The sequence below is a fragment of the Drosophila yakuba genome, chromosome 3R, assembly GCF_016746365.2.
Source record: "Drosophila yakuba strain Tai18E2 chromosome 3R, Prin_Dyak_Tai18E2_2.1, whole genome shotgun sequence".
NCBI classification, from domain to species: domain Eukaryota; kingdom Metazoa; phylum Arthropoda; class Insecta; order Diptera; family Drosophilidae; genus Drosophila; species Drosophila yakuba.
This window is the reverse complement of record NC_052530.2, coordinates 12,839,552-12,862,959: the sequence shown is the minus strand read 5'-3', so window position 1 is coordinate 12,862,959 and position 23,408 is coordinate 12,839,552. Positions and strand designations below refer to the sequence as shown.

General features: G+C 47.9%; 12 protein-coding genes, 1 long non-coding RNA gene and 2 other non-coding genes across 18 annotated transcripts; 8 read left to right on the top strand and 7 right to left on the bottom strand.

The window, feature by feature from the left end:
- Positions 1-29: 29 nt before the first annotated feature.
- LOC6536615 (dnaJ homolog subfamily C member 17) lies at positions 30-1,649 on the top strand. Its single transcript, XM_002097151.4, has one exon. It carries the CDS (start codon positions 180-182, stop codon positions 1,068-1,070), a length of 891 nt encoding a protein of 296 aa, XP_002097187.1. The 5' UTR covers positions 30-179; the 3' UTR covers positions 1,071-1,649.
- Positions 1,539-3,952, top strand: LOC6536614 (GRIP and coiled-coil domain-containing protein 1). The gene is made up of 3 exons (XM_002097150.3): positions 1,539-1,761; positions 1,816-3,640; positions 3,699-3,952. The coding sequence occupies exons 1-3, from the start codon at positions 1,680-1,682 to the stop codon at positions 3,877-3,879; spliced, it is 2,088 nt and encodes a 695-aa protein (XP_002097186.1). The 5' UTR covers positions 1,539-1,679; the 3' UTR covers positions 3,880-3,952.
- Positions 3,888-5,674, bottom strand: LOC6536613 (protein arginine methyltransferase NDUFAF7 homolog, mitochondrial). Of its 2 annotated transcripts, XM_015192369.3 has the most exons (3): positions 5,574-5,674; positions 4,992-5,302; positions 3,888-4,938 (listed from the first exon to the last, which is right to left on the bottom strand). In XM_015192369.3, exons 1-3 carry the CDS (start codon positions 5,662-5,664, stop codon positions 3,949-3,951), a joined length of 1,392 nt encoding a protein of 463 aa, XP_015047855.1. In that variant the 5' UTR covers positions 5,665-5,674; the 3' UTR covers positions 3,888-3,948. The 2 variants fall into 2 exon arrangements, with proteins under 2 accessions (XP_015047855.1, XP_002097185.1); XM_002097149.4 differs by lacking the exon at positions 5,574-5,674 and having other exon boundaries at positions 4,992-5,395.
- Positions 5,660-6,645, bottom strand: LOC6536612 (antigen 5 like allergen Cul n 1). Its single transcript, XM_002097148.3, has 2 exons — positions 6,497-6,645; positions 5,660-6,443 (listed from the first exon to the last, which is right to left on the bottom strand). Exons 1-2 carry the CDS (start codon positions 6,608-6,610, stop codon positions 5,769-5,771), a joined length of 789 nt encoding a protein of 262 aa, XP_002097184.1. The 5' UTR covers positions 6,611-6,645; the 3' UTR covers positions 5,660-5,768.
- Positions 6,646-7,216: 571 nt separating this feature from the next.
- LOC6536607 (60S ribosomal protein L3) lies at positions 7,217-10,302 on the bottom strand. 2 transcript variants are annotated; one of them, XM_002097147.3, is made up of 6 exons: positions 10,205-10,299; positions 9,776-9,968; positions 9,415-9,583; positions 8,625-8,760; positions 7,905-8,294; positions 7,217-7,665 (listed from the first exon to the last, which is right to left on the bottom strand). In XM_002097147.3, the coding sequence occupies exons 1-6, from the start codon at positions 10,205-10,207 to the stop codon at positions 7,306-7,308; spliced, it is 1,251 nt and encodes a 416-aa protein (XP_002097183.1). In that variant the 5' UTR covers positions 10,208-10,299; the 3' UTR covers positions 7,217-7,305. The 2 variants fall into 2 exon arrangements, with proteins under 2 accessions (XP_002097183.1, XP_015047854.1); XM_015192368.3 differs by lacking the exons at positions 7,217-7,665; positions 7,905-8,294 and having other exon boundaries at positions 8,690-9,062; positions 10,205-10,302.
- LOC6536609 lies at positions 9,225-9,303 on the bottom strand. Its single transcript, XR_005561873.1, has one exon. It is a non-coding gene; the product is annotated as a small nucleolar RNA U83 (small nucleolar RNA).
- Positions 9,550-9,866, top strand: LOC122319603. Its single transcript, XR_006245217.1, has 2 exons — positions 9,550-9,618; positions 9,717-9,866. It is a non-coding gene; the product is annotated as an uncharacterized LOC122319603 (long non-coding RNA).
- LOC6536608 lies at positions 9,650-9,727 on the bottom strand. The gene has a single exon (XR_005561872.1). It is a non-coding gene; the product is annotated as a small nucleolar RNA U43 (small nucleolar RNA).
- Positions 10,303-10,692: 390 nt separating the features above from the next.
- LOC6536606 (J domain-containing protein CG6693) lies at positions 10,693-12,235 on the top strand. Its single transcript, XM_002097146.4, has one exon. It carries the CDS (start codon positions 10,963-10,965, stop codon positions 11,860-11,862), a length of 900 nt encoding a protein of 299 aa, XP_002097182.1. The 5' UTR covers positions 10,693-10,962; the 3' UTR covers positions 11,863-12,235.
- Positions 12,236-12,336: 101 nt separating this feature from the next.
- Positions 12,337-14,494, top strand: LOC6536605 (zinc finger protein 184). 2 transcript variants are annotated; one of them, XM_002097145.3, is made up of 5 exons: positions 12,338-12,621; positions 12,680-13,053; positions 13,114-13,889; positions 13,954-14,289; positions 14,354-14,494. In XM_002097145.3, exons 1-5 carry the CDS (start codon positions 12,390-12,392, stop codon positions 14,472-14,474), a joined length of 1,839 nt encoding a protein of 612 aa, XP_002097181.1. In that variant the 5' UTR covers positions 12,338-12,389; the 3' UTR covers positions 14,475-14,494. The 2 variants fall into 2 exon arrangements, with proteins under 2 accessions (XP_039231388.1, XP_002097181.1); XM_039375454.2 differs by lacking the exon at positions 14,354-14,494 and having other exon boundaries at positions 12,337-12,621; positions 13,114-13,896; positions 13,954-14,090.
- On the bottom strand, positions 14,487-15,874 carry LOC6536604 (transcription factor Ouib). The gene is made up of 4 exons (XM_002097144.4): positions 15,677-15,874; positions 14,829-15,616; positions 14,703-14,774; positions 14,487-14,646 (listed from the first exon to the last, which is right to left on the bottom strand). The coding sequence occupies exons 1-4, from the start codon at positions 15,791-15,793 to the stop codon at positions 14,511-14,513; spliced, it is 1,113 nt and encodes a 370-aa protein (XP_002097180.1). The 5' UTR covers positions 15,794-15,874; the 3' UTR covers positions 14,487-14,510.
- Positions 15,875-16,095: 221 nt separating this feature from the next.
- Positions 16,096-17,013, top strand: LOC6536603 (40S ribosomal protein S25). Its single transcript, XM_002097143.3, has 3 exons — positions 16,096-16,178; positions 16,470-16,746; positions 16,808-17,013. The coding sequence occupies exons 1-3, from the start codon at positions 16,176-16,178 to the stop codon at positions 16,879-16,881; spliced, it is 354 nt and encodes a 117-aa protein (XP_002097179.1). The 5' UTR covers positions 16,096-16,175; the 3' UTR covers positions 16,882-17,013.
- Positions 17,014-17,843: 830 nt separating this feature from the next.
- LOC6536602 (zinc transporter 7) lies at positions 17,844-20,157 on the top strand. Its single transcript, XM_002097142.4, has 4 exons — positions 17,844-18,273; positions 18,334-18,530; positions 18,602-19,021; positions 19,089-20,157. Exons 2-4 carry the CDS (start codon positions 18,350-18,352, stop codon positions 19,586-19,588), a joined length of 1,101 nt encoding a protein of 366 aa, XP_002097178.1. The 5' UTR covers positions 17,844-18,273; positions 18,334-18,349; the 3' UTR covers positions 19,589-20,157.
- Positions 20,158-21,150: 993 nt separating this feature from the next.
- Positions 21,151-22,210, bottom strand: LOC6536601 (translationally-controlled tumor protein homolog). The gene has a single exon (XM_002097141.4). It carries the CDS (start codon positions 22,075-22,077, stop codon positions 21,559-21,561), a length of 519 nt encoding a protein of 172 aa, XP_002097177.1. The 5' UTR covers positions 22,078-22,210; the 3' UTR covers positions 21,151-21,558.
- Positions 22,211-22,443: 233 nt separating this feature from the next.
- Positions 22,444-23,238, top strand: LOC6536600 (succinate dehydrogenase cytochrome b560 subunit, mitochondrial). The gene is made up of 2 exons (XM_002097140.3): positions 22,444-22,574; positions 22,632-23,238. Coding segments are annotated over exons 1-2 (516 nt in total). The 5' UTR covers positions 22,444-22,572; the 3' UTR covers positions 23,146-23,238.
- Positions 23,239-23,408: the final 170 nt, after the last annotated feature.

Here is a 23,408-nt window from a genome sequence, read left to right as displayed (position 1 = left end):
CAAATGGAAATGTTTTTTTTTCATATTTGCATTTTTGGACCGCCGGCTGCAATTGTGAAATAAGTCTCGTTAGCTGACTAGGAGTAGTTAATAAATACTGCATAGAGGAGCAAAGCTGAAAATCAAACCAATGTACCAGTTGTGAAAGAAAAATAAGTAGTATAAAACACTAAATCGAAATGGCCAGCAAAAAGTACAGTGACGTGAATCTATACGATCTGCTGGGCATTTCCCTCGAGGCCGATCAAAATGAGATACGTAAAGCGTACCGCAAGAAGGCCCTCGAGTGCCATCCCGACAAGAATCCGGACAATCCGGCGGCAGTCGAGCGCTTCCATGAGCTGTCCAAGGCCCTGGAGATTCTCACGGATGAGTCCGCACGCGCAGCATACGACAAGGTGTTGAAGGCGAAGAAGGCGGCGGAGCAAAGGAGTCGCCAGCTGGACGGAAAGCGGCAGAAGCTGAAGCAGGAGCTGGAGGAACGCGAACGGGCGGCACTGCACAAGCTGGCGAAGAGCCAGCCCTACAGCACGGTAGCCAAGAGCGACGAGGAGGTGCTGCAGGAGCAGATCGAGCGGCTGCGACGCGAGGGTTCCCGCCTTCTGGAGGAGGAGCAGCGCGCCATGCAGGAGCAGTTTCGGCGCAATCATGCCGAGAAACAGAAGCTCCAGCAACAGCCGGTGCAGTTCGATTCCGCCCAGCATCGCATCAAGATGAAGTGGAAAGCCGAACCCGGCCAGGATTACACACAGGAGGAGCTGCTCAAGTACCTGAAGAAGTACGGCGACGTGGTGGCCCTGGTGGTGAACAGCAAGCGACGCGGACGCGCCATGGTGGAGCTGGCTACGCGCGAAGCCTGCGACATGGTGTTGGCCTACGAGAAGGGCGATCCTGCCAAGCCACTGCACTTTGAGTGGGTAACGCCGCCGACGGCGGACAAGCAGGCATCCAAATCCGCCACCAGTGCGTCATCCACCGACTACGAAGACCTGGTCATGCGGAAGCTGCGCCAAGCTGAGGAACGCAGGCGACTCATTGAGCAGATGATGAAGGACGAGGAGGGCGAATGAAATGAAATTGTGTTTGGTTAAACAACTAATTTACCATAATTAGGCTACTCATAATCTTTTAATGATTAACCAAAAAAAAAACACAACGAGAAACTAGCTGATTCTATGATCAATTTACTTTACACAAGAGAAGAAAACCTAACTTATTTTACTGCAAATATATAAAAAATAAATATTTTTAGGCAAAGAAGCTTAAGAAAAACACTTGGAAGTAAAATAGATTTATTTTAAACCTTTTTTTTAAGACTACTTAAAAATGGAAGTCATAAAAAAAAAATGATATTAAATTACATATTTACTAAACTAATAAGTAAATTGAACACATGAATCAATTAGAATGAGAAACGAAGCAACATTTTTAATTTGTTGTATAATTGGTTTTAATTATTTATTAATAATGGAAAACCCTTAATATAAAGAAAACAACATTTTGAATCAGAATACTGGCGATTTTTAGGTGCTGAGCAAATACAACAAGTTGGCAGGCCCGCGTGCCAGCTGCTGAAATTTGTTAATTGGAAAAAGAAATGCAAAAATGCCACGGGAGAGAAATAAACTGAATTACTAAGCCAACTAAAAGTAAATCGACGAAATCTCACTCGGGGCGAAATGGATAGACGACAGAGGGAGCTGGAGGAGCTGGTGTCCAGCCAGAAGGAGCAACTGGGCCGCTATGAGAAGCGACTGAAAGGTGAGCAATACATGAATTTCAATTGTAATGGGCTTAATGGAATCCAATTTGCAGACGTGGTCACTGCCTACAAGGGTCTGTTGAAGGAGAAGGAGGCACTGGAGACGAGTCTGGCGGCGCATGCGGAGGCCACGGCAGTGGGCGAGTCCGGATCGCAAGCCAGGCAGGTGGAGTCACAAAACACCAGCACAGACTCTGGGGATGGAGCAGCTGAGGGTGCTGTAGCGGGTCCTCCTGCTCCGCCGGCCGAAGGCCAACTACAGACCCAAATTATCACCCTGATGAACTCGCTGGCCACTCTTTCCGCTGAGAAATCCCGCATGGAGGCTTCGTTTCAGGCTGATAAAAAGCAATTGCGCAGCCAAATCGCCCAGAAGGAGCAGACCATTCAGGAGCTTCATGTGCGCTCCAAAGAGCAGGCAGCGCGGGCCAAAGGCGACGTGGACGAGGTCAAGGCCAAGTGGATTGTGGAGCGACAGGAGCGCGAGAAGGAGACCAACAACCAAATGCTCATGATCCGCGAACTGCAGAAGCTCTATGCGGACGAGCGCCATCTGAAGGACAACATCGAGATGCAGCTAAACAACTTTAAGACCCAGTTCGCCAGCAACGAGGCTGAAAACAGCCGACTGCGCGAACTGCAATCCCAACTGAAGGAGGCTCGCTCCCAGCTGAAACAGTTCCAGACCAAGGCAGAGCACTCGGCAGCAGCGTCAGCGAGTGCGGACAGCGCTGCTCTCCTTCAGCAAGTGCGCCTGGAGATGCAGCAGCTAAAGGAGCAACATGCAGTGGCCATTCGCCAGGAACAGCGACGGGTCCTACGGGCAGAGGAACAGAGTCGTAGACAGGCGGCGCTGCACGAGGATCGCGTGGCCAGTCTGGAGGCACGCCTAGCGGAGCTCAGCACCACGGTGGGCAGCTACGATCGCCTGCGTCAGCAAGATCAGGACAGCATTCACGATTTAAAGCAGCAGCTGCAGGATCTGGAGCAGGCACACGTGCGTCCTACAACCAATTTAAGGGCGCTGAACGAAGACGTGGATGTAGCCACCCTGGTTGACGAGATGGTACGCTTGAAGAAACTGCTCACCAATGCCAATGCCCGTTCTGCCAATCCTCTGGATCTCGGCGAGATCCTATCACTTAGCGGCCAAACAGCAACACGAGTCGAAAGTCACGCGCACTGCGAGCAGCAGCTGCAGGGAGTGCAGCAAATGCTAGAGGCATCCAAGCAGCAGCGACAACTACTCGAACAGAAAGTGCAGCTGCAGCACTCGCACATCCAAACGCTGCAGGAGAAGGTGCAGGTGCTCAATCGCAACATCGACGAAGCGGAAGTCGAACTAAAACAGCAGGGCGAAAAGCTGCGCTTGGCATTGAAGAACGAGCGAACCAAGTGGCAGGAAGCCAAGGCTGAACTGGAGAACGAGACCCGCTGCAAGTTGAACGAGCTGGAACAGCTATTGCAGAAGCAGCGCCAGCGGTCACTGCAGCTTCTTGATGAGAAGGAGCAGGAGATCAAGACACTGCAGACCTCCTTCGAGGTCTTTCATTCGGCCAGCGGTGTAGGCAGCACGCTGGCCACACCTACACTGGAAGCAGGTGCAGACTCCTTCCACTACTCCTCCGACACCGACAGCGTGGAGGGCGAGCAGCGGGAAAGAAAGCTGAAGGTGCGCTCCAAGAAAATGTCCATGGGCGAGAACTGTCACATGCTGCACTACGCCAACGAGTTGGCGCGCAAGGACATCGAAATCACCACGCTGCGGAAAGCCAAGTACGCCGCGGAGTCGACGCTGCGGAAGGCGATTCAGGACAAGGTTACATCTCAGCAGGAAATGCACGAGAAGATCGAGTGCCTGGAGGAGCAGGTGGACAGGTGTGTCGTCATCCAGCTATCTTGAAAAGTCATGTCATAATCTCCTCTCCCATTTCAGACTCGAACGTTGCAAGACGCGCGAGGGTGCCAATCTGGAGTACCTGAAGAACGTTATTATCAGCTACATTGTTACCCGAGACGCGGACGGCAAGCGTCACATGCTGAACGCCATCTCGGCGGTACTCCAGTTCACCACCGCAGAGATGCAGGCGATCAACGCATCATTCCAGAAGAAATAACATTCGTATTTTGTTTAACAATCATGTGCAACATATTTAAGTCCCTAAAATCAAAACCAAAATTGCTAACTAACTGAATCCGGCGATGGGATATTTGTCTAGGTGGGGAGCTAGCACGCCGGGAAACATGGCCAGGAACTTAAAGCGACTGCCCATCTGCGCCGGATCCGTAAGCATCTCGTAGCCAGAGCGAATGATCTCCTGGTTTTCTGGCAGCGCATGTGCCAACAGCTGCTCCAGTCGAGCCTCTCCCTGCATTCGCTGCAGGAACAGTCCCTGCTCCACGGGACCGCAGCAATGGATATTTCCGCGCGTCTCAGCGATGTGCCGCACCAGCTTGAAGTCCACATCGGCCGTGAGATCAGCGCTGCCCGGCTCCAGCAGCGGATCGTGTAGCTTGTGCTGCTTGAAGGCCCGGAAAGTGTCGGTTTTCTCGCCAAAGTGACCATAGTCCATGATTAGAGCGATGCCGCCATCCCGTTCAATGCGCTCGGCGAGCAGTCCCACCTGGCGTTCCGTCTCCAGGGAGTGCTCCAAACAGGATCGTGTCTCGCCGGGCATTGGTCGGTAAAGACTCGATACGGGCGTTTGGCTGCGTGAGAGCACATACCGGAAGCCAGCGTCTTCGGCGCCATCAGAGGATGCAACATCGATGAGCACTTCCTGCCACTTGCCATCCACCAGTTGCAACTTGTGCACTGGCAGGGCGTCGAAAAACTCGTGGGCGAGCACTAGGGAGAATCCCTGCGGCACATCCTCTAGGCGGCGATGCCAGAATGCCTTCGTTCCGCTGGCCGTTGTGCCCTCCTGGTAATGGGGCTGCTGCGCGTCCTCCGGCAGAGTTTGGTGGGAGTAGCAAAAGCGCTGTGCCTGTGCCTTACTCAGAAACGGACTAACCTCCACCATGTGCATCGAGAACTCGGCGTCCTGCTTGAACTTGGTGAGCACCTTCAGCACATCCCTGGCCAGAGTGCCGCGACCTGGACCGAGCTCCACTAACTGAAAGGGCGATGGACTGCCCATCTTGCGCCACTCGCTCACCAGCCAGATCCCCACGAGCTGTGCCAAAGAGATATGATCAGCAAGAGTTGGTTTGTATGTATTTATCTTACCTCTCCGAAGATCTGTGATATTTCCGGCGAGGTTATGAAGTCGCCCTCCCGTCCGAACACATCCCGGTTCATGTAGTAGCCAGCTTGAGGATTGGTCAGCACTTCGCGCATGTACTCCGCCACTGGAATGGGTCCGGTGGCCAGAATCTTGGCCCGCAGCTGTTTTGCCAGGCTGCCGTGTCCGCTCTCCGCTTTGGAGGACTCCTCCGGCTGCTCCTTCGGCGGCTCCACCTTTGGAACACTAGTGGCACCCAGATTCGGACGACGGACGGACTTGTAGCTATACCAGCGCCTGCTGCCGATCCTAAAAGCTTCGCGTAACATTTTAGGCCGGCGAAAAAGTTGGGACAAAAATAAATAACATGTGCGTTGATTGGATGATTATGACTGGATACCCTGCATTTAACTTCATACGATTATACAAAAAGCAACGTGATTAAAAGTGGTTTATAAACAGGATGTGTAATATAATAAAACATCAAATTCATTAAATATAAATATGGTTTCATTCATTTTCAGAATTGTTGAATTATCCTAGAAGTAATTTTTTCTTGAATGCATCAAAAAATAGATATACTCTACCACAGCTAGAGTGTATAGCAATGCCCCCAAAGGGTGCTGCCCACTTGCTGACCGAACAGCTGTTTGGATAGCACAAAACCGTTACGTACATGCAAACATAAATATTTTAAATTTATTTTTTCGGCACACTTAAAATAAAAAGTTACATATTAAGCAAGTTCCGTCATCTGTCATTAATCCAAGTCCATTTCATGCCTAAAACACCTTGGCGTTCTCGACGACCTTTTCGTTGTCGTAGATCTCCTTGGCGTAGCACAGGTTGGGATAGTCATAGGCGGCTCCATATCGGTTCTTGCACCCGGTGGTGGACTTCTCTCCCGGAGTATAGACAGGCTGACCCACAATGTTCGAGGTGGCGAAGTTGCAGGTGAGCACGAAGTGGTTGTAAAAGTCCCGGGAGAAGCGCACGGCGGCACATCCCACATGGGTGTTCTTCTCGGCCACCGCGATGGTGAACTTGCTCACAGCCTTGTTGGGAAGCTCCTCCGGGAAGCTGGCGAGGATCTCGGGAGAGGCATTCGAGCGCTCAGCAAACCAGTTCTCGATCTGCTCCTTTATGATTTCCGCATCGGTGTACTCCGTCTCGGCTCCACTGTACTGGAAAATAGCGTTGTTCTGGCCGGCGTAGGCGAATCTCTCGGTGCTGCGGCATTTATCTGGCAGCGACTCACAGGTCTTCACGTTGAGCAGGGCCAGGTGGGAGAGCTCCTCGCACCAGGACATCTTAGCCATGCGAATCGCCTTGGGCAGCCCTTGTATTTTGCCTCCAGCCACGTTGTTGCGCAGCTCGTTGAAGAGGGTCAGAATCAGTTTGTGATGCGGATCGACCTTCACCTCCCGCACGTCCTTGGGGCAGTTTTCACTAAAGTTCTGGGCGAAGAACGGTGAGCAACAAGGGAATTTGGGTACCTAGCACAACTTACTCCCTTGTTGTTGCAGGCAATGTGCTTGTCCAGGCAAGTGGGCAGAGCACAGTAGTCCGCTGCAAGGCTCAATCCCAGCAGGGAACTCAGCAGAATCAGAGACTTGGTGGCCATTTTCAGCGCTGGCTGTGGACTGAGGCTTAGCTACCCAGAGTACTTTATTTATAGGACATCTATGAGTAGGCTTTACCTCGTAACTGGAACAGAATTGCAGCCAAGTATTGTTACAGCTGCATTTCCAAGAATGTCTGGTCAGGAACGGGTTGTTTAACCACGCTCAGGTGTCATATAAAAGGGGAGCTACAGACTTCGGACTCCCAGTTGCCAAAAAGCACTAAGATTGCAGCCACTAATGCTCTCCTTAGACTCTACTATGCTATCCTGATTTTCCGGAGACCACTCAAATATTCTAGCAAATCACGTGGCCATGAGTGGCCTTCTCTAGTCCCATTTGTTAGGCAAAGCATTTTGCAGATTGTTTAGAAACCATAAGATTGATTGTGAGTACTTTGTTTTTATTGTGGATGAACTATTTACTAATGTCCTAGGTTTCTATAATAAATAACAATTAAGCCTACATGTATGTACATATTTTAAAATAAAGCAGAAGTCGTGAAACAGTTTGCATTATTGGATTGTAAAATCAATCGTCAGTGAATGGTATTAAATACCATATTTGGCAATCTTTCCCCATTAGAATCAATTCAAAAGATTTATGAGTTAGCTTAGCCAAAATCTTTTTATTGATCGCCGCCTTACCACAGCAGTTGGCGGTAGAAGCGAGCAGACAATTAAACGACACATTTTGCTTAAGCGGTGGTGGTAGTAGCGGCGGCAGCAGCAGCGGTGGTAGCGGCGGCCTCCTCCTTGAGACGATCCTTCTTGAGCGGACCCATGAAGGCCAGCTTGTCGGCAGGGGTCTGGAAGCGACCGTGACCCATCTTGGACGAGGTGTCGATGAACTTGAGCTTGATCTGCTCCAGGGCAGAGCGCTTGGTGTGCTTCAGCAGGGACTTGCGCAGAGTGATGATGCGCTTCTTGGAGCCGATGCAGCAGCCCTTGATCATGACGAAGTCGTTGTTGACCTCACCGTAGTGGGGGAAGCCTCCCATGGGGGTGATGCTCTTGTCAGTCAGATCGTACTCGGTGGAGGCGTTGTTCTTGATGACCTGCAAGCGATACATTTTGCATTAAATTACTGTAGTCTTGGATAAGGGGGATTCAAGATTCAATCGTATGTAGCTGAGGTCTGTTGTTATCAGTCCTATCATTATAAATATCATGGCTTTTCAAGCTTTTTTTGTTTCGATGTCGTTAATATTTTTAAGGTTTTTATCATCAGAGCAACAGATTTCTACAGCCAGATAGGATTTAAGTCCAAGTGTAATGGATGTGTACTAGTGCTTACCTTGCCGTCCTTGGTGTGGATGCCAGCACCGATGCGGTAGATCTTCTTGTTGATCTCGGTACGGTGGTGGTAACCCTTCTGACCAGCACGTGCCACGGTGGTGGACACACGCGACGGATGCCAGGCTCCAATACAGGCCACCTTGCGCAGACCCTTGTGCGTCTTGCGGGGCAGCTTCTTGGTGTGCCAACGCGAGGTGACACCCTTGAAACCCTTACCCTTGGTCACGCCGACGCAGTCGATCATCTCGTCCTGGCCGAACACGTTGCTGACCTGGATGGGCTTCTCCAAGTGCTCGCGAGCCCACTTGACCTTGTCCTCGATGGAGCCACCGTTCAGCTGGATCTCCATGACATGGGCCTTCTTTTGGCGCTGCTTGATCAAGCGGATCTGAAAGCGAATAGAGTAGGACTCCAGTTAGTTTCATCCACACTGAGGCTTTGGAAATTGGGACTGTACGTGATATGGTTTAACCGCGCTATCATCGCCTAAACGGCTCCGCACCGTTACTGGAATATATCAAGTCCCGCCACCCGAGGGGCAGTTTGCTCTGCGACGTTGCATCCCTAAACCGTGAATCGAAAATCACGGCGCGAATGCTTTTTAGGCCAGGCGCACCAAAGGCACCGAGCCCGAGGACCCAGCACCAGTGGCGCAACAAGGCCAAGGACGTCGTAATGAAATACAATGGAATGGGAAACAATTAGAATTGATATTTACCTGCGAGTGGGCAATCACACGGATCACCTTGCAGTAACGCAGCATCTTGCGGAAGTCATTCTCGATGCTCTTCTTGCCGAGATCATCGGTCCACTTCTTGCTGGCCTTGGTGAAGGCCTTCTTCTTGCTCTTGTACCTGATGGACGATGGTCAAGTTGGAGACGAAGTGGTCAGAAACGAGCGTAATGTAGCAATCCATTGGTGTGTCGCAACAACTCCAACTTCTTAGCCGCGCTGTTCATGTGGGGCGAGATAGAACAGGAAGTGCACCTCATCGCAAACTAATGGCGAGCGGAGATGCGGTCTTCCTTGTCGTGCTCACTCGTCAGGCAATTTCAATTAACCAGGGACTGCTTGGGCCCCATGATCAAAGAGAACCTGACAGCTCACACAACGTTCAGCGATTTGAAAAGCTCTCTCAGCAAGCTGATCGAAGAACTTTATGATTTTGTTTTACATTTAATAGGGGGTTATTTAGAGGAGGGAAGCACTCTTCAACGGAAGTTCACACACACAAAATAGCGCACTAATCAGAATTGTTCACAAGTGAAACACTGACAAGATAGTAGTGTTGCAGCAAACAAATTGTTTTCTAAGAGGCCGATCAGAAGGAAGGCAGCAGATGCTCAAAGGTTTCAACAATAATTTGCTCATTCAGATACCAATTTTTCATCATCCAGACTCAAGTAGAAAACACGTGACCTCCATTTTGTGTGTGTGTACACCCGGTGCAAACAAAATGGCGACAAGAGTTGGGAAGTAGAAAGACCACGTGGTCCTCGATACATACCAGTTCTTGTAGAAGCGACGACGGCACTCCTCGGACAGATGCTGGGCCCAAACGTTGACCAGGGCACGCAGACCGAAGGGAGTCTCGATGTAGCCCACAGCACCGACCACAATCATGGGCGGGGTCTCCAGAACGGTGACGGCCTCGACCACCTCCTTCTTGTTGATCTCTGCAAGAGAATGAAGCCATTAATAATGTGTAATGGTATTTCTTAAAGACAATGTATTGAATGGGCTTAGTCAGTCCGCCCTAGTTGAGATAATCACGGTTAATCAGTTGTGTTCTAACCATAAATCTTCTAGTAAATCATCATGGAAAGGAGTAAGATTTCGACAGTTGATGGACGAATGTGGATACTTACTGGAACCAGGACGATCGGCCTCGCGCACAATGTGCGTCATGCCGGCCTTGTAGCCGATGAAGCAGGTCAGATGGACTGGCTTGCTGGCGTCATCCTTGGGGAAGGCCTTAACCTTGCCGCGATGGCGCGCTGAGCGCTTCTTGGGGTAGAAGGCCATGGAACCATGGCGAGGTGCCGAGAACTTACGATGAGACTGTAAAATGAATGGAGAAAATCCGTCAGCACACTGAGTTTCTTCACTTTGAGGTTAGGTGAACACGTGGATGTTGCAAGTGCAAACTATGCACACAAATTGCTCGTTGCTTGACTTAGTTGCATTCAGTGTTTTCAATCACTAATATTGTGCAACTTATGAATTATTTGTACTTATTTATCCATCTTCACCGTTCACTTGTAATATATCTAATTTAATTTAATCAAAATGCTTACCATGTCTGTTCTCTTCAGACGATGTAAAACGGAAAAGAAAAGATTCCGACTTCCTCCTCCTTATATAGACTACAATGTGCCCAGTTATGACTTTTCTGAAAATTACCACTCTGGTATATTTAGTGGTGAGTTTAAGGTCACTTTTGGCAGCATCCCACACTTTCAAATTTTACAGTGGCTCAATTCTTAACATTTATGTTTTGAAGCAACACACACATATTGAAAATGACAGAGAATCTGAAGAGGCTTAAAATTACAAAACAGGAACTAAACAATTAATGGAATCACCGCTTTAGCCGAAATCCACTAATAATGGTTTTTAATCCCGGTAACTTTTAGCAAGGACACAAACCACCGAATGACATGCAGCCCTGAAATGTAAAATGTAACAATTTTGTCATTTTCAAATTGCATTGAGTTACTTATCACAAAAATTATTTATCACACAGGTTATGAGATACACTCAGAAATGATTAAAAGTCAAACCACAATTCAATGTGTCCACCAAAGTGAATCATAATATCCATAACTTGAAAGAAAAGCATTTTATCGAAGTCTAGATAAAAGTACAAGTAATTAATAACTAAATTATAGCAAAGTAAACCAAATACAAACATAGCGAAGTCTCGCGCCATTGAATTTAGAATTTTTTGCTGCTCCACGCACGGCCACACTAGCGCGGCGTTTTGGCGCATTTTGTTGTGTAGTAGTGTTTGTGCGAAAAATAAAAATACAAAATAGGAAATACGAAATTCGCTATGTCGACGCTAGAGTTGTGCGAAAAGTACTTTGGGACGCGGGATGTGTACAAGCTGATGGACCTGGCCAAGGGCGCCGGCGAGAAGGAGGTTAAGAAGGCGTACCACAAGCTCTCGCTGCTCGTTCACCCAGATCGAGTGCCGGATGAGCAAAAGGCGGAGTCCACCGAGAAGTTCAAGGTGCTATCGAAGGTGTACCAGGTGCTCACCGACGCCCAGAAGCGGGCGCTGTACGACGAGCAGGGTGTGATCGACGACGACGATGAGAGCGAGTCCAAGCTGTCGTCGTGGCTGGAGCTGTGGAGCAAAATCTTCAAGCCCATCACCGAGGAGGATATCAACAACTATGAGAAGGAGTATGTGGGATCAGAACTGGAGCGCACCGACGTTAAGAAGGCGTATCTGGGCGGCAAGGGTTGCATAAACTATCTGATGAACCATGTGCCATTCATGAGGGTGGAGGACGAGCCGCGCATTCAGAAGATCGTGCAGGAGATGATTGCCAGCGGTGAGGTGCCCGAGTACAAGATCTTCACCGAGGAGCCAGCCGCGAAGCGCAAGAAGCGCCACCAGAAGTACGCGCGCGAATTTAAGGAAGCTAAGGTGATCAAGGAGCGCTTAAAGCGCCGCCAGAAGGAACAGGACGACCAGGATCTGGAGGACAACGGTGGCGATTTGCAGCAAATGATCCTGGCGCGACGCAATCAGCGCGAATCGAACTTTGGCTCCCTGATGGACCGCCTGATGGAGAAGTACGGCAATGAGGACGACTCCGACACGGTTGACTTCAGCGCCTTCGAGAAGAAGAAAAAGAAGTCCAAGAAGCCCGCCGCCAAGAAGGAGCCCAAACAGAAGCTCAATGGAGTCAAGACTGGCCGGGTGGAGAAGGGCAAAAACTAGTGCCAGTCCTCCTCCTTCACTCCTCATCGTACTCTCCTTAATCTATATATCACGTAGTTTAGACTTAGTTACTCATATGTATTTATCCATGTACGTATACTTATATTTTTCGTTAGATTCATATTAGATGGGAAAAGAAATGCATAGTTTTAGATCGTCCCCATTATGTTACTCCGTAACCAAAAGATTTTGCATAATGAATACAAGTTTTTCATTCTCTTGGTTCGCAAGAAAATCAAATCACATATTACAGTGTTTCTAATTTAAAAAATTAAATTTGAAGTAAGAAAAAACAATCTTATGGTTCCATCAACAATCAAATACTTTTTGTGTGGGTCAAATAAAGCGCATTCTTTGTAAGATTATAAAATAATCGTAGTTTTCTGCATTTTGTAATTTCAAATATTAACCTGATTTTGTGACGTCACCAATGCAACCACCTCGACTTGTGGGCATCGTGGCGGCGACACACTTGGTCACACTATCAGATTATTTAATATAAACATTGCGCACTTTATTCTAAAAATATGAGATGTGCGGTGCCCCATTGCCGAAACTCCTCTGACTGCCGCTCCAAAAGGAATGCGGCTCAGCAGCAGCGTTTGGGCTTCTACCGCTTCCCCAAGTGCCCGGATGCATACAAAGCTTGGCTCGCATTCTGCGGCCATACGGAGGAGTCCTTTAAGTCCAGGAATGCCTGCATTTGCATCGAGCATTTCAGAGATGAGGACATCGAGGGATCCCTAAAATTCGAAATGGGTGAGTTCCATACATGAGCCCATAAAGATGACCAACTACGGCCTAGTCGTTCGCTCAGGATTGGCCAAAAAGCGCACTTTGCGACCAGGTGCAGTGCCCTGCATAAACAAAAGCCAGGAAAGCAGATCGGAAAGAGCCCGCAAAGAGAGGACACAGCGACGCAGGAACCAGCAACTAGTGGCAGAGCTGCTGGCGGAGGAGGATACCAAATCAATCCCCCCGGTGGCTGCCTCATTTGAGCACGATAATGTGTATATATCGGAAACTGTTGAAATGGAATTGGATCCACTTTCTGGCGGGGAAAAGCTGGAAGAGCTCCAAAGGTGTCGAACATGCTACAGGGACTTCGCCGCGGACTCCACGGTCAAGGATCTCTTTGACCCGGCCAACAGTGTCCTCCTCTTTCACATTGAAGTCATAAGCGGTGTCTGGGTCGGTTATTTGTACACTTTATAGATCAAAACAACATTTAATATTCCAACTATCCTGTAGATCAGTCACAAACCAGACGAGCCGCGCCTGATGTGTCCGGCGTGTAAATTAGCCCTGGATCAGGCCATCGATTTCCGGGAGATGTGCATTACCACCGAGCTCAGGATCAACCAAGCCAAGCCTTCAACTGATGAACTGCAGCTAGAGGCTCAAAATAAGGATTTAGTATCACCAGAGCACGACTTGCGATCTGATTCGGAGTACGCCAATGTGGAAGAGATTGAAGATGCAGGTGGAGAGCACGTTGAAGACGAAGCCGTATCAGATGACCAATCAAGTCAAGAGGGCGTCGTCGAATCCGCTGTACCTGCCGCTCAGGATCCACTTAGTGTGGCCCTGGGTGCCAAGATCTTCAAGGAGCTGATAGATCAATACACAGGGCAAGAAAAAGCAAAGCTTAAGAAGGCAACACCAATTGCTAGGAAACCCAGAACTAGGGAAGAGGCAGCTTGTGAGGAGAAACCAAAGCGCACTCCCAACCCAAAGACCAAAGAAGAGAGGAATCTCATACGGCGTGCCCAGCTACGGGCTAAGCCGCCAAACTTTGTGTGCGATCAGTGCGGCCAGGCCTTCCGCATGTCCCACAATCTGCGAATCCACATGCTCCGCCACAGTCGCACTAAGAACTACCAGTGCAGCGAGTGTCCGAAGACGTTCTACGATGCCTACATGCGCAACATGCACATTCGCATCCGCCACCGTGGCGAAACTCCCTTCGGCTGTGGTTTCTGCAGCGAAACATTCGCCTATGCCGGAGCTCGCCAGAAGCACGAGAGGTGAGTGGTAAATATACATGTGACATGCACAAACTTTCCCTGTACTTATTGGTATCCATTTCAGTGAGGTCCACAATGCGGCTCCCCGTCTGATTGTAAAGCGAATCAATCCAAAGCCCATGCCTAAACCTCGAGAAGATATACGCTATCAATGCAAGCTGTGTCACAAGCATTACGCCTCAAAGTACGCACTGGGCTGGCATATCAAATCGCATACAGATGCGAACGCCTTTAAGTGCCAGCGGTGCAGCAAGAGCTACTCGGATCCCAACAAGCTCAAGCGCCACGAGATGACCCACGAGAAGAGGCCGCTGCAGTGCGACGTCTGCTTGAAGGGATTCTATCAGCGCACGCGGCTGCGGGAGCACGAGCTCATTCACACCGGCGAACGTCCTTATTGGTGAGTTATGAAGCTATTCATAAACTGGTTAAGTAATCATATAATTCCTTGTTCATCTATGCAGGTGTGAAGTCTGCAATGTGCACTTTCGCTACAAGTACAACATGAAAAGCCATGCAAACAGCAAAATGCATCAGGATAATGCTCGCAAAATGAGCGTAGGACAAATTGTTAAATCCGAATGAAACGAGTGCCTCTTTTTGAATTTTCACTTAGTTCATTTATGAATTTATGGCGGCTGGATGCACTGAGTTTGATTTTCTTTTCTTTCTGCGTTCATTTTCAATGTGACTCGAGGAGTTGATGTGCTGCGTAAAGTTGCCTGCGCGCAGGAACCAGAGATCGCACACCTCGCAGCTGAGGAGAATAGGGAAATTAGATAGAGAAATACGCATTAGCCACTAGAAACTCACTGGAAAGTGCGCTCGCCCTTCTTAATGATTTCCCACTTGGACTGCGGCGCTCGTCCCTTCTTGCAGGCCTCCCTGTAAACCGGAAACATTTATATCTCGTGGCTTAGATAGTTGTGAATGACCCACCTTTCATGTCTCACGCGAGAGCTGTTCGTGCTGTACTCCAGGCCGCAGAAGGTGCAGGCGTAGGGACCCTCTGTGTGCTTCAGCTGGTGACGCCGCAGCAGGTGGAGGGTGTAGCACTTCTGATGGCACTGGTCGCACTCGAAGGGCTTGGTGCCCGTGTGCCGTAGCAGATGGACATGGAGATTGCTGGTGTCTTTGAATTGCCTGCCGCAGTGCTCGCAGATGCAGGGCTTGGCACTGGGTCCATTTCGGTCCACAATGCGCTTTGGCTGCTTATCATCGATGACTTTCACATGAATAAGCTTTCGGCCCATGCGCATTGTGTGCTTCTTGGATTTGATTTTGGCCGAGTTCTTGATTCTTCGCTGTGGTGGCTCGTTGGTGGTGGAGTTGGCGGTGGTGGCCGCCACTTCAGTCTGTACCTCTCCATAGTCCTCGGGCAGGGGTAGAAAGTCTTCACCCGGTCCATTCTCATAGCTTAGACTTTGTTCAAGCTGATTTTCGGGATACAACGGCTGAGGGTCCTCGTCGATTTGTAACTGGGTGGGTTCTATTTTGATTTCACTGGTTGCCATCAGCTCGTCAATGCCCAGTGGATCCGGAGCAGCTGCCTGCTGGACGGGAAGTTGCTCCATGGCTGCGGGAGCCTCGCCGAGATTCATTCTCCTCCGGCGCCTGGCGAAGTACTTTTCAATCTTTGCACATCGCCGTCGAAACTTTTGCACTTGCTTGAGCAGCACCTGGCAGTCCATGCATATGTGATTGGGCAAATCCTGGACATTCTGCAGCTGCAAGATGGCAAACAAATTCTTGTTGGATACGGAGCATGAGTGGAATCTTTCGCTTACCCAGCAGTTTGTTATGAAGCGGACGCACTGCAGCAGCTTCCTGCCCTCGGGCGAGAAGATCTGAAGGCACTGTTCGGCCACGACGGTCTGGCCGCAGGTGCGGCAGAACTCTTTCATTTTATGCAATTGATTTGCAAATTATTTAAATTTATTTGTTTGACATGCATGCGAGTGTGACCGTAGGTCAGAATGACAAATTTCACATGACAAACGCAGCGGTCACACTTTATTTACATATGTGCGATAGTCAAAACAATTGCCTAATTCCATGGGTAACGATTTAGAGAATACTCATTTTGAAAAGAAAATAATATAAACTAGCCTTACATTTTAGGATAAAGAATATCAATACTTATTATTTGCGAAATGAATTACAAAAAGTATTTAGTATTTTTACACACTTCATAACTAACTATCGATAGGCAGGCGAGCAACCCTATACGATGGATGGTAGCTCTGGCCGTTTCCGCCCTCCATCTTTCTGCATTGACTTTTCACGATGGTGAGTTCGCTGCTACCAAATTCTGCGAAAATAATAGTTTTTTACTGTGAAAGTGGCCCGCAAATGGAGGCAAACCATGACTGAAGTGCCGCCTCAGGGCTGGGCCATGAAAACACCACCCACCGCAAGGGGGAAATTGTGAAAATCCGGGCGAAAAACAAAAGCATGCCTTTAACCTCGAAAGCGGCCAACTCCAGGTGCTGCTCCGGTGGTCAATGGAGTTTACTTATTTACATACGTCCGATACAAGTGCCAGCAAATAACACAAGCCTTTTCTTTTTAACATTTTAGCCGCCTAAGAAGGACGCAAAGTCGTCGGCCAAGCAGCCGCAAAAGACACAGAAGAAGAAGGAGGGATCCGGCGGCGGCAAGGCCAAGAAGAAGAAGTGGTCCAAGGGAAAAGTCAGGGATAAGCTGAACAACCAGGTGCTGTTCGACAAGGCCACCTACGAGAAGCTGTACAAGGAAGTGCCCGCCTACAAGCTGATCACCCCATCGGTGGTTTCCGAGCGTCTGAAGATCCGCGGCTCCCTGGCCAAGCGTGCTCTCATCGAGCTGCGCGAGAAGGGTACGTTTGCTGGCTGCACTTCACCACAACAAATCCTAATTAACAATTCCTCCGCTTTCAGGTCTGATCAAGCAGGTTGTGCAGCATCATTCCCAGGTCATCTACACACGTGCCACCAAGGGTGATGAGGCGTAAATGTTTTACCTTTTGCCCATCTCGCATCGCTGTAGTTGCGGTCGCCTTACAATATAACTCTGTATCGATAGCACTACGATGCCGCTGTGTGTAAAACGTTGAATAAACTTGCTTTCTTATTGATGTAAGGGACATTTGCGTGATGTTTAATTTATATTAAAATACCCCTTTATCGAGAGGTGTATCGCTGAGCTGTGGTCTGATGAAGTAGACAGAGTTTTCCGGCTGGGAATGTATAATATTAACCGTGATAATCATTGCAGTGAAAAGCTGTCTATTCTCGCGAATTGAACGGCAACCGTGCACTGTATTTTGAAATCAGAATACTGAGAACCCTTATAATAGCGTTCTTTATGCATTGCAATATGCATCAACTTTCGAGACTACTTCTATGAGTACAAATTTCTTTAATTTCTTGCATAAATCTAGTCCATGAGTACTCATTTTCAAAACAGCTGCAAAAAATTTGTTTATCAGCTGAATTAGCTCTTTGAATGGTTATCTTATTAATAGAAATAATAGGAGCATGGATTTTTAACTTTAGCTCACTTTTAACGTAAGAATTTGGTTATTTTTAATGAATAATTTATTTGAATAATATTTGTTTATACAAAAATAACGAATTTCCAATAAGAATTAGTACTGGTCTTCTTCTTTCCCTCAAAGCCATTCACCCCTTCCGTTTTCACGTGACAGTGAGCACTCATGTGCAACTTCTTAATTTAATGTTCTCTTGGCAATCTGTAGTCAACAAAAATCTATTCCAGTAAATGGTTAGACGTAATACGTGAATACATATAAAACAAGCATTGTTCACTTTAACAAATGATTAAAATGTTGTATAATAACTTACAAAAGTTCGGATTAAATCAAACATCTTTAGAATTAGTATATTTGTGGCTTATATTTGAACCATTTTTCAAATGAAATATCAAAATTTGTAAACAAATGTAACTATGCAACTTAAAACCGAACAGTAAATGAATACCCAGCAAACTTCCAGGAGGAAGCTTACTGTGCCCGCTTACCATTCACAACGAAGCAGTGCGTGCGCTCGTACGAAATGTTTACGTGGTTACCCTTATTTTGATGACAACACGGCAGATTGGTTTGGTGCTGGCAAAGACGGGAGTTCGGTTCTGGTATCTGGTAGCCAGTAAAAATGAATTAAGCTGTAGCTAAATCGCAGATCGACGAGCCCGCGCCGCACAACTGTGCACACAACACGACGACGACGAAGTCGAGCAGGAAGCGTTTGGGTTGTGAGGTAATTTCGGAATCAAAGAAAAGAGACCTGCCGCCGCTGATAAAGATTCTCGCGAATCCGGCCAGAAGCGGAGTGGGAATCACTGAATCAGCTGGAGCACGGCTATAGCCACTCGATAATACCACGTATGCAAACAAAGTGCGTTATCTTAGGAGCTTGAATCTCATGTACATTTTTTTCTCCAGTTCCAAAACCGGCAAGATGATACCGCTTTCGCACAAGGACCGGAGCAGCTTGGGCTACCGGATCCGGGAGAAGCTCAACAGCTGGAAGCGACTCATCTTCTCCGACCGCAACTCCCGGAATCTGTTCCTCTTTCTGCTGCTCAACCTGAGCTTCGCCTTCGTGGAGCTCTTTTACGGCATTGTGACGAACAGTTTGGGTGCGTGCTTGGCCACTAATGGCTTTTTATCTTATCCGCAGTTTATAACCTACTTGATGGTTAATCCGCAGGCCTGATATCCGACTCATTCCACATGTTCTTCGACTGCACTGGCCTCTTGGCGGGTTTGGCCGCCTCGGTTATCACCAAGTGGAAGGCCAACGACAAGTTCTCTTACGGCTATGTGCGCGCCGAAGTGCTGGCCGGCTTTGTGAATAGCCTGTTCCTGCTGTTCATCGCCTTCTTCATTCTGTCGGAGGGCGTAGAGCGACTTATCGAGCCGCCGGAGGTTAAGCACGAGCGGCTGTTTGTGGTCTCCGTGCTGGGACTGCTGGTGAACCTGGTGGGCATCTATGCCTTCAATCACGGCGGACATGGACACTCGCACGGTGGTCACGGACACTCCCACGGTGGTGGTCATGGGCACGGGCACTCGCACAGCCACAATGACGCCAACAATCACAATCACCAAGCCATTACCTTGGACAATGGTAACTGCAATAGCAAATTATATTTTTTTTATATAAATTCCGGATATTCTAATCCGCCCATTTCTAGGCCATGGACACTCGCACGATCATGACAGCCATGGACACTCCCATGGGGACATGTCGGGCAGCAACTCGCAGATCATGCGCGGCGTTTTCCTGCACATCCTGGCCGATACTTTGGGATCGGTGGGCGTGATCATCTCGGCGGTGCTGATGCACATGTTCGGCTGGATGATTGCGGACCCCATCTGCTCCATTTTCATTGCCCTGCTGATAGCGCTCAGTGTGCTGAGTCTGATCAAGGAGTCGATCATGATCCTGATGCAGCGACAGCCATCCGACTTGGACCGCTCACTGCCGCAATGCTACCAGAAGGTCACCGGCTTGGCTGGCGTCTATGCTGTGCAGGAGCCGCACTTCTGGACCCTCTGCTCCGATGTCTATGTGGGTGCCCTCAAGCTGGAGGTGTCCAAGAACGTCGATCCCAAATACGTGGTGACGCACACGCGGATGATCTTCGAGGCGGTGGGCGTTAAGCAGATCTACATACAGTTAGATTATGTTTGATCCCGATGGGATCGACCCACCGGTGTCCTTGTACAATGATCTGTATAGTTATCAGCGCGTGTTGTATGTTTGTGTGGAGTCCTCAAACATAATGAAATTTTAGTATACTGCAGCGCCACAATACCCTCCATCACTTTTGATAGTCCCCTCCAAGAGCTAAGTAAAACAAAATGTTTGATTTTCAGTTGTACTAGTATATTTCCGAATTTTGTTAACTTATTAACGTTCTGTATTTGTTGAAATGCGATCGGCATTCCATTCCAATTCTATACATACTGAAAGCATGGCATAACATACATATGCGATAGTCGCTATCGAGGAGCATTAGTGTAATTGTAAGATAAGCGAAAGAAATTGTGCAAAGGTAAATATAAATATTTAAAGATTTTTTAAAATTCAAAATGAACAAAACCAGAAAATAGCAACTAATTCTGACTGACATTTCCATGGACATTCCGCCGTGCGGTGGAAGTGCATTAAGTGAATCGTTTTTGCCACAGTTTGAAGCATCAAAATTATGAACGAAATAAAATTTAATTTGTTATTAGCATTTTTATACGTAAACCGAACTGAAAGGAATTTTAATTCCGGTTGGGTTGTTATTTGATATTCGTTATTTGTTGGGTTCAAACGAATAACCACTTTCTACTTAATCAATGGTAATTCATTTGATTAGGTTAATCTACCTATTTTAATTACTTACAACGGCTTCGCCGTTAAAATAATCTCGTTTACTCTTTGTTTTTATGAATCTTTATACTTTAAAACACCCAGAATAAACGAGAATTTGTATAGCTCATTGTTCTATTCATAAAAACTTTTATGAAAACAATGCTCCATTTCAATACCACTTGAAAAGAATGGAAAGGTAGCTATATACATATAAGAAAAACATTTAAATTCATCAATGTTTGTGTGATTTAAAAAAATCGGAGAATACAAATTTTAGTTCGTAGACCTAAAAATATGTAATTCGTATTTTCGCTAGATTGTAATATAATAAAATATTATTCATAAGAATTTACTTTAAAAAAACTGATTCGAACACAGACAATATTCTATGTTTGTCATAGCGAGTGCCTACTGTGCGCATCTCTCACGCGACAAACGGCAACAGGTCGACACGTTTCGCTGGAATGGAAATAGCACCTGGGGCGCAGCGCCCCGCCCCGTAAGCAGATAAAGACGTACGTATTGCCCGACCTGGAATTAGATTATAGAATCCCAATTTTCAGCGAGAGCGGCGCATTTCGTTAGCGTTGTTGAGGTTAGGGCGAAGTCAACGTGAGAAACTGGGGCAAGTCGAACTGCAACGTGCAGAAAATCGTGTGCCACTGCGCATGACCTCCAAAATGTCCGTGGGTGTGTTGGTATAGGTGCGGGGCATGTCTACATCACTGTCAAAGGTCAATAACTCCGTGATTGCCCCAAAAGCAGCAACAAACTAACTGAAGTCTGTGACTCAGACGGCGGTGGCGCCCTCTCGCTTCCACTCACGCCACCATATGGCGGCGTCTACCTACGCATAACTGTAAATTTGGAAAGAAGTACAGACATGCGGATTTACAGTTGTTTTGTATAGGTGTTCCGTTTAATTTCAGTACTGGTGTTCCCATTTTCGGTCATAGTTTTTTTTTTTTTTGTTAATTTCTTAGCGAAAATGCATACTAATTTGTAGGTGTTGCTATCAAAATATTATTTTAATTACAATAGTTGGCGCAATTCAATTGTTTAGCTCGCTGTGATTAAACAATAAACATACATTAAGTCGAATTTATGAGTGCTCCGGCCGAAAGAAATCAAAACTAAAATCGCACAGATTGAGGGACAGGCATTTTTGTCAGCGTTTTAACATAAATTTAAGACTTTCAAAATTGTAACTAAGCATCTGATAAATATATGTGTAGAAGGTATGCATGAGTATAGGTTTCGTTTGGGGTAGAATGCTTCTGGGTCGGATTGGGATCCATCTAGCATTTCTCCTCATCGAGACCGTGCTTGAAGAACATGAGCACGGGAACGCTGTCGCCGTTGATTTTGCGGTATTCCACCAGGGCCACCATGCCGTCGCAGTCCATGGATTCGCCGGTGAAGAACTGCAGCTCCTTGAAGCGGCCGAGGATGTCCTTCATGGCCTTGTTCATGTTGGTCTTAAAGACGTCGACCTGGTCGGGCGACTTCTCCTCCAGCTTGGCCAGCACCTTCTTCATGTAGTCCTTCAGGTAGAGGGTGTAGGACTTCTTGTCGCCGAAGGCGAAGCACTCCTGCAGTCGGTGGTTAAGCACAACATCCACGCCCGACTCTGAGGTGATGTCGGTACCCTCGTCGGCCTCCTCGGCGGAGGCATTGGCGCCCTCCAGCTTGATATCGTCACCTTGGCGGGTGATCAGCTTGCCGTACACCTCGTAGATCACTTCGTCCACCAGCTTCATCTTGTAGGTATCGGCGAACATCTCGTCCCCGGTGATGATATCCTTGTAGATCTTCATGGTGATTGGGTTGTCGGGTATCGGAAGATGGCGTCTAAATCGCTGGCGAAAATGCAACTACAACTGCACCGGACCGGGAACACTGCGAAACGACCTGCCACGCGCTCACTCGAACAGCAAAAAGAATGAGCGAGAAAAAATGGCGAATGAACTGCCAACTCGCTCGGTGCTGGCGACGGTCTGGCAACGCTTACTACGGAATGGCAGCACCTGCTGCTCGTATCGATAATATCGATGATTTCTTGTTTTCAATTTCTTATTTAAAAGAAATGTATCTAAGATATATTTATGTGCATGCTACATTTAAAAAATGGCATACTGTATAAAAATGCATAAGGAAGCAGAATATAAACCATATACATATAACTGCTTAACAGTTAATATGAAATTGACACTATCTTGTTTTCTTTCAACGTAGTGGCATCACTGCTTGCGGTAATATCGCGCAGTCAGTGTACGGTCCCATCAATACAAGTTCGAGTGAAAAACAGGGAAATGTACGTAATTTCTGCCATGGCACTGCGAGAACCCTGATTTGTGACTGCTTTTTGCAGGTATGCACTCTCCAGCTCGTTGATCCGCTCGCCGGCGCTGCGCCAGGGCCTCCAGATGGCCGCTGCCAGCCGCCCGGTATCGATGAAGGTGGTCTCCGTGGCCGAAACCCAGAAGGACGAGTCGTTCTTTGAGAAGAACGAGCGTTTGGGCAGGAAGCTTTCGCCCCATTTGACCATCTACCAGCCCCAGCTGACCTCCATGCTCTCGATCTGCCATCGTGGCACAGGATTGGCATTGGGAGTGGGTGTCTGGGGCCTGGGACTGGGCGCTCTGATCTCCTCCCACGACATCAGCCACTATGTGACCATGGTGGAGGGCCTCCAGCTGAGTGGCGCCACTCTGACCGCCCTCAAGTTCATCATCGCCTATCCGGCTGGCTATCACACCGCCAATGGTATAAGGCATCTGCTCTGGGACACCGGACGGTTCCTGAAGATTAAGGAGGTGTACTCCACCGGTTACGCAATGGTCGCCACCTCTTTTGTGCTATCCGCTATCTTGGCCCTGCTCTAAGTCCAAGTCCCCGGCTAGACCTATTACATTTTAGTGCAAACACTGTGTGAAAATTGTTATATACTAAATACATGTAGTGTGTATATTTATAAAGGTGTTTGTTGTGTTACGCAATCCATTTTGTTGCTTTGGGTGCGCTGTATTCGTTTGTTGTTCGCTGCAATTTGCAGGGTGTGCGTGTTTTTAATGATTTCGGTGACTTATATAGCGATCTCGGTTTGCTGACCAGTTTAGCAGACATCTTGCGGTCCATAGACAGCGTA